This window comes from Coregonus clupeaformis, chromosome 13, assembly GCF_020615455.1.
Source record: "Coregonus clupeaformis isolate EN_2021a chromosome 13, ASM2061545v1, whole genome shotgun sequence".
Taxonomy (NCBI): Eukaryota; Metazoa; Chordata; class Actinopteri; order Salmoniformes; family Salmonidae; genus Coregonus; species Coregonus clupeaformis.
Window position 1 is genome coordinate 23,227,567 of NC_059204.1, and position 13,079 is coordinate 23,240,645.

The following is a 13,079-nucleotide window of genomic DNA, read 5'->3' on the forward strand; positions in this document are numbered from 1 at the left end:
GCAAAAGCAGGTGCACATATCCAGATTAGTGACCAGAACGACATGGTTCCAGTAATGCCTGGCGAAAACCAAACTGCATTCCACAGTAAGAACATCATACCAAAGGTCAAGCATGGTGGTGGTGTGATGGTTTGGGGATGCTTTGCTGCCTCAGGACCAGGACGACTTGCCTTAATATCAGAGAATTCTACAGGAGAATGTCAGACCATCCATCTGTGAGCTGAAGCTGAAGTGCAGCTGGGTCATGCAGCAAGACAATGACCGAAAACACACAATCAAGTCTACATGAAAATTGCTAAAAAGCAACAAATTGGAAGTTTTGGAATGGCCTAGTCAAAGTCCAGACCTAATCCCAATTGAGATGTTGTGGCAGGACTTGAAACGAGCAATTCATGCTTGAAAACCCACACGTCACTGAGTTTTATTTTTATTTCACCTTTATTTAACCAGGTAAGCCAGTTGAGAACAAGTTCTCATTTACAACTGCGACCTGGCCAAGATAAAGCAAAGCAGTGCGATAAAAACAACAGAGTTACATATGGGGTAAAAAAACAAAGTTAAAGCTGTTCTGCATGGAAGAGTGGGCCAAAATTCCTCCACAGCGACATGAGAGACTGATCAACAACTACAGGAAGCATTTGGTTGGAGTCATTGCAGCTAAAGGTGGCACAACCAGTTATTGAGTGTAAGGGGACAATTACTTTTTCACACAGGGGAATTGGGTGTTGCATAACTTTGTTTATGAAATAAATGAAATAAATATGTAATTCTTGTGTTATTTGTTCACTTATGTTCCCTTTATCTAATATTAGGTTTTGGTTGAAGATCTGATAACATTCAGTATCACAAATATGCAAAAGTAGAGAAAATTAGAAAGGGGGCAAATACTTTTTCATAGCACTGTATGTCTAAAGATAGCTGTAACATCGTAATGCCTTCAATACTTATGGGATGGATATGTAACATACTGGTGAAATAATTACGATATTTGTGAGGAAGAAAAAGGCTACAGACAGATTCCATCCGATCCTGCAACCGCTGCATTCAGGCAGGCCATATGATCCTGCTTTCTCTGGACTCCAGAGAAGTGACATGATATCCCTAGTTGATATTGACTGCTAAAGTAAATGCCTTTCAGCTCAAAATGCTGGTGTAAAAAGCAGTTTATTTCTGTATCTTGCGTTTAGAAAATGCATCACCATTTATGGCTTTAATGACAGGCTACATTTGTTCAGTGATTGTGTGTGTGTCAGAAGCTTTGAACCACTCCTTTTTGGGGGTTGTGGGTCAAAACGTTTGAGAACCATTGACCTACAGTACCATGGTTTCACTTCTGTGGTGAGAGAGGGAGGGATGGGCTGGTTTCAGTCAAAATTCTAGGACAGAAACAAGGACACAAATAATAAGAGTGCTAAAGTCCCCTCCAGCAGTGACCTCCCCACCAGCAATAATACAATCTGTATAAAGGGCATCCCCATCTGCATTGCCTGACCTGCTAATAATGAGGGTAATTTCCATCCAAACTAGATGTCATGAGAGCCAATACCCATTTCAACAGTTCCCAGACAGTTCCCACAGACAGTTGAAGCTGCATGATACCACAGCGTCTACCATGCCTCAATGTCTCTAGCCTCAATTTTTGTTCACTACTATTGGTTAATAAGAGCAGGACATTTGGACATGGTGTGCTGCTTGGAAGATTACTTTGGGGGGGGGGGGGTCAGTCAAGAGAAAATGGACCTCAACAAATCACTCATGTTTACTGGTGAAGGATTGTGAATTGAAACTAAATAGCATTTCAATTAGGCTCTGTTCTCCATCTATGAAGCTAAAGGAAACATTAAAATGGGCCTAATGGTTGAAATTACACACTCACATAAAGTAACATTAACATATTTCAGGGACAAATCTGGTCGATACTCAGCTAACGTGATTAATTTCTGGCTGGGCTTAGAAAGCACATCCATGGCACTTTATGCATTTCGGACTCCTGTCTAGCGCGGGAGGGGGATACAGTTTATATGGTATTGGCAGATGACTGACAGAAACCGCAGCACTTTTAAACACTTTACAGGTTCTAAGGCAGATCAGTCTATTAGTATAATCTAAAGTACAGTTAATTCACATGTAATTCAATTCGTTATTTTAGTCGCAAACATATAAAAGTGAACTTTTTCGCATGTTACTCCACAGCACAGCGAGTGAGACGACGTGAATGAACAACTAACTTAACGTTACTTACTCGCCACTCCATTTTCGATCGCGCATTTGAAAATCGCGGATAAAAAAGTAGCCGGTGGAAGCAAAACTTACCTGCAATGAGAATAATCAATACAGAGCCGAGGTGGGATACCGTGAAATCCATTCCTTTCTGTCTATTCCAAGACTTTTCCTTTAAAACTCGGGTGAAAAAAGAATTTCTGCGGCGCTCCTTACAGACAGACCACTCTCCCCATGCATCAAAACTCTCCGCTCCCTCTTTGCCTCAGCAGGTGCATAGGAGAGCGGGAGTCTAGACACGTGATTTCCGGAGGGTACCAAAGCCGACTTTTCCAAGATACTTTCACGCCCCCTGCCGTATTAGGCTATTATGCCATGTTCACGTGCTGTCGGAAGCTCCTAGTTCCCAGTGGGAAATCTCACTGAATTACTGGACGGACTATCGGAGAAAATGTTGTTAGCCGAGTTGCGACGTTTCACCACTGACATTTTACCTTTTCAACCAAAAAATGAGAACAAATCAGTTTTTGACAATTGCAACCTAATCAATATGGATAATGTAGCTAGTCTGACCATATTGTGAATGTTTAACAAGCTAGCTAACTTTATTATTAGCAGCAATGTTAGCAAGCTTATCAAGCTAGCTAAAATCTTATTGGTTGAATAATAATTTGACTTCATAAAAGAAAATGAATAAAATCATGTTGGACTTACACTTCCCAGTTTCCTACAATATTTGACAAGAGCACGTGAAGCCAGTACTACAACACAATGAACACAGATTTCCAATAGTTATATATATTGTCATTTTACTGTTCAACAATTTGAAATACTGTAAACAAGACAAGCTATAAAATAGTTTGGAAAAGCTTTAAAATGTAGGCCTATGATGACATTGCAAACATGTTTTTGAGCAGCATCAGAAAGACTGAATTCAACAGGTGTCATCCAAATAAGTACAGTTGAAGTCGGAAGTTTACATACACTTAGGTTGGAGTCAATAAAAGTCGTTTTCCAACCACTCCACACATTTCTTGTTAAACTATAGTTTTGGCAAGTCAGTTAGGACATCTACTTTGTGCATGACACAAGTAATTTTTCCAACAATTGTTTACAGACAGATTATTTCACTTATAATTCACTGTATCACAATTCCAGTGGGTCAGAAGTTTACATACACTAAATTGACTGTGCCTTTAAACAGCTTGGAAAATTCCAGAAAATGATGTAATGGCTTTAGAAGCTTCTGATAGGCTAATTGACATAATTTGAGTCAATTGGCGGTGTACCTGTGGATGTATTTCAAGGCCTACCTTCAAACTCAGTGCCTCTTTGCTTGACATCATGGGAAAATCAAAATAAATCAGCGAAGACCTCAGAAAAAAAATAGTAGACCTCCACAAGTCTGGTTCATCCTTGGGAGCAATTTCCAAACGCCTGAAGGTACCACGTTCATCTGTACAAACAATAGTACGCAAGTATAAACACCATGGGACCACGCAGCCGTCATACCGCTCAGTGTTCTGTCTCCTAGAGATTAACGTACTTTGGTGCGAAAAGTGCAAATCAATATCAGAACAACAGCAAAGGACCTTGTGAAGATGCTGGAGGAAACAGGTACAAAAGTATCTATATCCACAGTAAAACGAGTCCTATATCGACATAATCTGAAAGGCCACTCAGCAAGGAAGAAGCCACTGCTCCAAAACCGCCATAAAAAAGCCAGACTACGGTTTGCAACTGCACATGGGGACAAATCTTACTTTTTGGAGAAATGTCCTCTGGTCTGATGAAACAAAGATAGAACTATTTGGCCATAATGACCATCGTTATGTTTGGAGGAAAAAGGGGCTACCTTGCAAGCCGAAGAACACCATCCCAACCGTGAAGCACGGGGGTGGCAGCATCATGCTGTGGGGGTGCTTTGCTGCAGGAGGTACTGGTGCACTTCATAAAACAGATGGCATCATGAGGAAGGAAAATTATGTGGATATATTGATGTTACGCACTCCTCTCGGAAGAGGGAACGCAACACCCTGCTACAACTTAACTCTCCGTGCTGTGAAAGAGGTATGGGACTGTAGGTGTGAGTAAGGATGACAAAAGGCAGAGAATACCGTTAACAGGGAATTTATTCCTTCGCACGGTAAGTTTGGGGAAAAGGGGCTGGACGGAACCAAAGCAAAGAAAGTAAATATCAAAGCCCCCTCTCCTACCTTACCTGCCTACCCACTACTTACTTAACTAGCACCTCCTGGTGCACTAACCAAAATACAAGGGATGGTCCGCCCAGGTCTTTCCTAGTGTGCATAGACAGTATACTTCTACGGGTAATGTATGCCCGCGGGCCTCTTGCCTAAGCACTCCCTAGGTGCCTTCCCCTTCCCCCCCTTGGGAACAAATGAAACAAAATTGCACAAACATATTCACAACAAAACCTGAGAAAAAAAACTAACTCAGGACATTAAAGAAACTCTCTGAGCCACAAATTAACACAAAAAATTACAATTGGTTCTCACAGCAACAACTACATACCAAAATCTTAGCATACAACCAACATGCTGTAACTCTCAGCCATTCTGGTTTCCCCCCCCCGAGCAACTGGGGCTTATATAGCTTCAGGAGGAGTTGGTAATTGGAGACAGCTGCGTCCTGACGAGGGCGCGGGGTCAGCTCTCCAATCATCAATGTTCATCCAATCAATCAGCTGCTTGTTGGGGAATTTCAGGAACCCATTTCCTGAAATACCTACAGTGGGGGAAAAAAGTATTTAGTCAGCCACCAATTGTGCAAGTTCTCCCACTTAAAAAGATGAGAGAGGCCTGTAATTTTCATCATAGGTACATGTCAACTATGACAGACAAATTGAGAATTTTTTTTCCAGAAAATCACATTGTAGGATTTTTAATGAATTTATTTGCAAATTATGATGGAAAAAAAGTATTTGGTCACCTACAAACAAGCAAGATTTCTGGCTCTCACAGACCTGTAACTTCTTCTTTAAGAGGCTCCTCTGTCCTCCACTCGTTACCTGTATTAATGGCACCTGTTTGAACTTGTTATCAGTATAAAAGACACCTGGCCACAACCTCAAACAGTCACACTCCAAACTCCACTATGGCCAAGACCAAAGAGCTGTCAAAGGACACCAGAAACAAAATTGTAGACCTGCACCAGGCTGGGAAGACTGAATCTGCAATAGGTAAGCAGCTTGGTTTGAAGAAATCAACAGTGGGAGCAATTATTAGGAAATGGAAGACATACAAGACCACTGATAATCTCCCTCGATCTGGGGCTCCACGCAAGATCTCACCCCGTGGGGTCAAAATGATCACAAGAACGGTGAGCAAAAATCCCAGAACCACACGGGGGGACCTAGTGAATGACCTGCAGAGAGCTGGGACCAAAGTAACAAAGCCTACCATCAGTAACACACTACGCCGCCAGGGACTCAAATCCTGCAGTGCCAGACGTGTCCCCCTGCTTAAGCCAGTACATGTCCAGGCCCGTCTGAAGTTTGCTAGAGTGCATTTGGATGATCCAGAAGAGGATTGGGAGAATGTCATATGGTCAGATGAAACCAAAATATAACTTTTTTGGTAAAAACTCAACTCGTCGTGTTTGGAGGACAAAGAATGCTGAGTTGCATCCAAAGAACACCATACCTACTGTGAAGCATGGGGGTGGAAACATCATGCTTTGGGGCTGTTTTTCTGGAAAGGGACCAGGACGACTGATCCGTGTAAAGGAAAGAATGAATGGGGCCATGTATCGTGAGATTTTGAGTGAAAACCTCCTTCCATCAGCAAGGGCATTGAAGATGAAACGTGGCTGGGTCTTTCAGCATGACAATGATCCCAAACACACCGCCCGGGCAACGAAGGAGTGGCTTCGTAAGAAGCATTTCAAGGTCCTGGAGTGGCCTAGCCAGTCTCCAGATCTCAACCCCATAGAAAATCTTTGGAGGGGAGTTGAAAGTCTGTGTTGCCCAGCGACAGCCCCAAAACATCACTGCTCTAGAGGAGATCTGCATGGAGGAATGGGCCAAAATACCAGCAACAGTGTGTGAAAACCTTGTGAAGACTTACAGAAAACATTTGACCTGTGTCATTGCCAACAAAGGGTATATAACAAAGTATTGAGAAACTTTTGTTATTGACCAAATAATTATTTTCCACCATAATTTGCAAATAAATTCATTAAAAATCCTACAATGTGATTTTCTGGAATTTTTTTTCTCTCATTTTGTCTGTCATAGTTGACGTGTACCTATGATGAAAATTACAGGCCTCTCTCATCTTTTTAAGTGGGAGAACTTGCACAATTGGTGGCTGACTAAATACTTTTTCCCCCCACTGTACATGAAAATACACAAACCACAACATAGAATGTGGGGAACGTAACAATTGAAGCAACATCTCAAGACATCAGTCAGGAAGTTAAAGCTTGGTCGCAAATGGGTCTTCCAAATGGACAATGACCCCAAGCATACTTCCAAAGTTGTGGCAAAATGGCATAAGGACAACAAAGTCAAGGTATTGGAGTGGCCATCACAAAGCCCTGACCTCAATCTTATAGAAAATGTGTGGGCAGAACTGAAGTGTGTGTGAGCAAGGAGGCCTACAAACCTGACTCAGTTACACCAGCTCTGTCAGGAGGAATGGGCCAAAATTCACTAAACTTATTGTGGGAAGCTTGTGGAAGGCTATCCGAAACATTTGACCCAAGTTAAACAATTTAAAGGCAACGCTACCAAATATTAATTGAGTGTATGTAAACTTCTGACCCACTGGGAATGTGATGAAAGAAATAAAAGCTGAAATAAATAATTATTTATATTATTCTGACATTTCACATTCTTAAAATAAAGTGGTGATCTAACTGACCTAAGACAGGGAATTTTTACTAGGATTAAATGTCAGGAATTGTGAAAAACTGAGTTTAAATGTATTTGGCTAAGATGTATGTAAACTGTGTGTACTGTAGGCCTATGGGTTGTTCAAATATAAAGATGTTTGATATTTACCAGATATGGCCTCTGATGGTGTGAAGGCAATAAGTATTCAAATTACACAATAGTAAAATCAATCAAAACAGCATGTGGTAGGATTAGAAAATGTGTTTAATGTCTCATAATTTAAGTGGTAAGCACAATTCATAATACTAGTACACTGTGAATAAAAAAAAAACAATCTCATTGGAACATAACTGATGTACAGTACAGTAGGAGTTAACATACAATTCTCCCATCAAAAATAAATACAGTACATATATCTTCATAGCTATAAAATACACATCAAATTCCAATATTCCTTATCCATTACAACTAATTATTTTACTCACGATTACAAATTATCTAAAGTGCAAAGAGTTAATGTTCTTATCATAAAAAATACAAATTCCAGAGTGACTATTTCACTACAAAAATACTTATAAAAAAATGTGGTCAGACATCTTGGTGGATTTTGTTTGCCCCTCAATCCTCTTCCCTCCAACATTGTACATTTTAGTCATTTAGCAGACACTTATCCAGAGCGACTTACAGGAGCAATTAGGGTTAAGTGCCTTGCTCAAGGGCACATCGACATTTTTCACCTAGTCGGCTCGGGGATTCAAACCTGCAACCTTTTGGTTACTGGCCCAACACTCTTAACCGCTAGGCTACCTGCCCCCCATGAACTATTGCTTGCTATAATGGTTACCCTCAACAGCTCAGGGAACCTGGGCACCTGGAACAGGCTAATACTAATATCAACACTTGCTACAGTGGTCCCTAACAGTAAGCCAGGCCTGGAGTGCCACCCCAGTATCCGTGCCCCCCTCTCTGGCCAGGCAGAGCCCAGCCGTTGTGTCTGAAGGGCTGAATGGGTCTGCCTTGGGGTCTGAAGCCATTGTGAGGAGGACGTGGAGGGCCGTTATATCCTTTACCGGGTCCCATCTTCTTCTGCTTGGGCACTGTAGGATGCCACAAAGGAGCAGCTGGGTAGATCACCTTTGAACAATAAAACGTGTCAATTTCAATTATATTTCCCACATTGCCAGAGCTGACCAAGGAGGTTTTCAGACAAGACTGTATTGAAACACTACATTACTGGTTATACCTGGTATGTGTGGTGATTTTGGGGGCAGGCAGGGGGAGGACGGGTTTCCCTGAGGCCACTATCCTCATCTGAGGATGAACCGGAGTGGTAGTCAGACGTCACCCTCTCCACAGCGCTGGTCACCTTCTTTGTCACATCCTCATCACCAAAGAAACTGGCCACCGTGAAAGCATGGTTCTTCTCTCCATACCTGCACGAGAGTGAAATGAAGAAGCCAACAAGACTTGTGATGCTCTGTCATCAACTGAGTTACTTGACTGGTAAACAATGGAACAACCGAGGCTGCATACCGATTGTCTACCCATCTCCCAAAGTGTGCACTTGCACACTCCCCTGTCATGGATTTAACACCTTCCAGCCAATACTTACACCAATCCAATGCTTTTAAATAAGACATACTGACCTGCAGCACACCTCCCCTGGGTCCACCCACAGAGTGAGTTCTCTGGGCAGGCCAAGGTCCTTGTACTGAACCCCACTCTCCTGGCAGGCCCGCAGCAACTCTGGATCCTCCCTCTGCAACCTGTTCAGCCGAATACACCTGCGAAGTAGAGTATACAATACTTTGAAAACTCCAATCATACAAATCACTGCATATCCAAAACACATCTTATTCATGATGCCCTAGACTGGAGGTTCATAAAACTACTGGTATGGACATCAAGATAGTGAGAGCAAGGCGACAGACGGGGTCTGATCTGTAGTTAAGTTACCTGAAGGCCTGTCCTTTGCTGGGGTTTTCAGGGTACCAATGTCCCCTGAACTTCTCGTGCAGGGTAATAGTCAACCGCTCCACAAACAAGTCCACTTTCTGGGTCTCCAACTTTTCCACCTTTTTGATCAGTCTTTTCAGGAAAAACACCACTGCTGCAATCTCCTTTTTCATCATGTTTCACTGATATGCTGTAATGATGGTCCAAATTCCGGAAATATAAGAGCGTGTCTTTCGTAAGATTAGTAGCTAACTACCACAAACAGTAAACTTTAGCCTATACACATAAATTAGCCTAGCTATAATAGGAAGCAACATGTTTCCCCCATGAGCCGTTTCATCCATCAATGAATCTCAATGTCCTTCATGTTAAATCCTTGAAGTATGTAGCAAGCAAAGACTACCTAGCAACACAAAACAAACTGACAAGTACTCGTTGCATGTAAACATTCAGGTAATTTAGCGGGTTAACCATTGTTAAATCCAAAGGGCATTACAGTCTGGCGGGTAATCTTCCAGAAAGGCGCGCTGTGACGCATAAATCCCGTTTAGCCATGTGACTGCCCGTGAGAGTCATAGTTGACTAGCTCACAACAAAACCCAGACAAAAACTTGATAAATACTGTAGTTGTACAAACATTATGTATATATTAATTGCAGACGTTAGATGGTGACAACTTTTCAAGTGAAGCTAGCTAAGAGAAAAGTTCACAAACAGCATTATCGACAACTTGCTTTGTGATAGCAAACTACTATACTGTAGCTAGCTAACGTTATATTATAACTAGCTAGAAAAAATGCTAAGTAAGCAAACTTTGTAAACTACAAGCAAAAGTTCTCTGATTATCCAAAATTACAATTAAAAGGCAATCATATACCGTAATTGCTGCTCATCAACATGTGGACAACTGTTGCCAGTTCGGCTCATGAATGTCTGATCCTCACTAGTATTCTGCCAGCAGCACAAACGACGACGTCACTTCCGTATTGTAATGAGGAAACCTTCAAAATAAAAGGCAATAAGTAATTTATGAAAACAAATAAAAAATGTTTTTAAAAACATTTTTTAAGACCAATAATGAAGAAATACAATGTTGACACTGATATGTTGAGAATATTGGGCTGTAGAGAAACCTTTTCTACCCGTCTCAGCTAAAGTGGGGTGGAAAATACTCAGTAGGGCCTTCAGAAAGTATTCACAACCCTTGACATTTTCCACATTTTGTTGTGTTACAGCCTGAATTTAAAATGGAATACATTGAGATTTTTTTTGTCACTGGCCTACACACAATAACCCATAATGTCAAAGTGGAATTATGTTTTTACAAATTTTTACACATTTATTAAAATTAAAAGCTGAAATGTCTTGAGTCAATAAGTATTCAACCCCTTTGTTATGGCAAGCCTAAATAAGTTCAGAAGTAGAAATAACCTTAACAAGTCACATAATAAGTGGAATGGACTCACTCTGTGTGCAATAATAGTGTTTAACATGATTTTGAATGACTACCTCATCTCTGTAACCCACACATACAATTACAGTGCATTCGGAAAGTATTCAGACCCCTTCACTTTTTCCACATTTTGTTACGTTACAGCCTTATTCTAAAATTGATTTTTTTTTTATCCTCATCAATCTACACACAATACCCCATAATGACAAAGCGAAAACACGTTTCTAGAAATGTTAGCAAATGTTTTTAAAATAAAAAACAGAAATACCTTATTTACATAAGTATTCAGACCCTTTGCTATGAGACTCGAAATTGAGCTCAGGTGCATCCTGTTTCCATTGATCATCCTTGAGATGTTTCTACAACTTGATTGGAGTCCACCTGTGGTAAATTAAATTGATTGGATATGATTTGGAAAGGCACACACCTGTTTAAATAAGGTCCCACAGTTGACAGTGCATGTCAGAGAAAAAACCAAGCCATGAGGTCGAAGGAATTGTCCGTAGAGCTCCGAGACAGGATTGTTTTGAGGCACAGATCTGGGGAAGGGTACCAAAAAATGTCTGCTGCATTAAAGGTTCCCAAGAACACAGTGGCCTCCGTCATTCTTAAATGGAAGAAGTTTGGAACCACCAAGATTCTTCCTAGAGCTGGCCGCCCGGCCAAACTGAGCAATCGGGGGAGAAGGGCCTTGGTCAGGGAGGTGACCAAGAACCTGATGGTCACTCTGACAGCACTCCAGAGTTCCTCTGTGGAGATGGTAGTACCTTCCAGAAAGACATCCATCTCTGCAGCACTCCACCAATCAGGCCTTTATGGTAGTGTCCAGACGGAAGCCACTCCTCAGTAAAAGGCACATGACAGCCCGCTTGGAGTTTGCCAAAAGGCACCTAAAGGACTCTCAGACCATGAGAAACAAGATTCTCTGGTCTGATGAAACCAAGATTTAACTCTTTGGCCTGAATGCCAAGCGTCACGTCTGGAGGAAACCAGGCACCGCTCATCACCTGACCAATACCATCCCTACGGTGAAAGATGGTGGTGGCAGCATCATGCTGTGGGGATGTTTTCAGCGGCAGGGACTGGGAGACTAGTCAGGATCGAGGGAAAGATGAACGGAGCAAAATACAGAGAGATCCTTGATGAAAACCTGCTCTGGAGCACTCAGGACCTCAGACTGGGGCGAATGTTCACCTTCCAACAGGACAACGACCCTAAGCACACAGCCAAGACAACACAAGAATGTCTTCAGGACAAGTCTCTGAATGTCCTTGAGTGGCCCAGCCAGAGCCCGGACTTAAACCCAATCGAACATCTCTGGAGAGACCTGAAAATAGCTGTGCAGCAACGGTCCCCATCCAACCTGACAGAGCTTGAAAGGATCTGCAAAGAAGAATGGGAGAAACTCCCCAAATAAAAAATTGTAGACCTCCACAAGTCTGGTTCATCCTTGGGAGCAATTTCCAAATGCCTGAAGGTACCACGTTCATCTGTACAAACAATAGTACGTAAGTATAAACACCATGGGACCACGCAGCCGTCATACCGCTCAGGAAGGAGTCGCGTTCTGTCTCCTAGAGATGAACGTACTTTGGTGCGAAAAGTGCAAATCAATCCCAGAACAACAGCAAAGGACCTTGTGAAGATGCTGGAGGAAACAAGTACAAAAGTATCTATATCCACAGTAAAACGAGTCCTAAATCGACATAACCTGAAAGGCCGCTCAGCAAGGAAGAAGCCACTGCTCCAGAACCGCCATAAAAAAGCCAGACTACGGTTTGCAACTGCACATGGGGACAAAGATCGTACTTTTTGGAGAAATGTCCTCTGGTCTGATGAAATAAAAATAGAACTGTTTGGCCATAATGACCATTGTTATGTTTGGAGGAAAAGGGGGCATGCTTGGAAGTTGAAGTACACCATCTCAACCGTGAAGCACGGGGGTGGCAGCATCATGCTGTGGGCGTGCTTTGCTGCAGGAGGGTCTGCTGCACTTCACAAAATAGATGGCATCATGAGGAAGGAAAATTATGTGGATATATTGAAGCAACAGCTCAAGACATCAGTCAGGAAGTTAAAGCTTGGTCGCAAATGGGTCTTCCAAATGGACAATGACCCCAAGCATACTTCCAAAGTTGTGGCAAAATGGCTGAAGGACAACAAAGTCAAGGTATTGGAGTGGCCATCACAAAGCCCTGACCTCAATCCTATAGAAAATGTGTGGGCAGAACTGAAAAAGCGTGTGCGAGCAAGGAGGCCTACAAACCTGACTCAGTTACACCAGCTCTGTGAGGAGGAATGGGCCAAAATTCACCCAACTTATTGTGGGAAGCTTGTGGAAGGCTACCCGAAATGTTTGACCCAAGTTAAACAATATAAAGGCAATGCTACCAAATACTAATTGAGTGTATGTAAACTTCTGACCCACTGGGAATGTGATGAAAGAAATAAAAGCTGAAATAAATCATTCTCTCTACTATTATTCTGACATTTCACATTCTTAAAATAAAGTGGTGATCCTAACTGACCTAAGACAGGGAATTTTTACTAGGATTAAATGTCAGGAATTGTGAAAAACTGAGTTTAAATGTA

General features: G+C 42.0%; 2 protein-coding genes across 3 annotated transcripts in view; both read right to left on the reverse strand.

Moving 5' to 3' along the window:
* The window catches only part of LOC121579769 (coxsackievirus and adenovirus receptor homolog), a 74,816-nt gene extending 72,349 nt beyond the window's left edge, over positions 1-2,467 (reverse strand). The window contains exon 1 of the mRNA XM_041894649.2: positions 2,314-2,467. Within this exon, the coding sequence (XP_041750583.2) occupies positions 2,314-2,365 (52 nt within the window). The 5' untranslated portion in view covers positions 2,366-2,467. The remainder of the gene's footprint in view (positions 1-2,313) is intronic.
* A 5,349-nt stretch (positions 2,468-7,816) lies between these two features.
* LOC121580293 (protein BTG3) lies at positions 7,817-9,989 on the reverse strand. Of its 2 annotated transcripts, XM_041895351.1 has the most exons (5): positions 9,912-9,989; positions 9,035-9,224; positions 8,725-8,862; positions 8,322-8,511; positions 7,817-8,212 (listed from the first exon to the last, which is right to left on the reverse strand). In XM_041895351.1, exons 2-5 carry the CDS (start codon positions 9,208-9,210, stop codon positions 7,994-7,996), a joined length of 723 nt encoding a protein of 240 aa, XP_041751285.1. In that variant the 5' UTR covers positions 9,211-9,224; positions 9,912-9,989; the 3' UTR covers positions 7,817-7,993. The 2 variants fall into 2 exon arrangements, with proteins under 2 accessions (XP_041751285.1, XP_041751286.1); XM_041895352.2 differs by lacking the exon at positions 9,912-9,989 and having other exon boundaries at positions 9,035-9,877.
* Between the last annotated feature and the right edge of the window lie 3,090 nt (positions 9,990-13,079).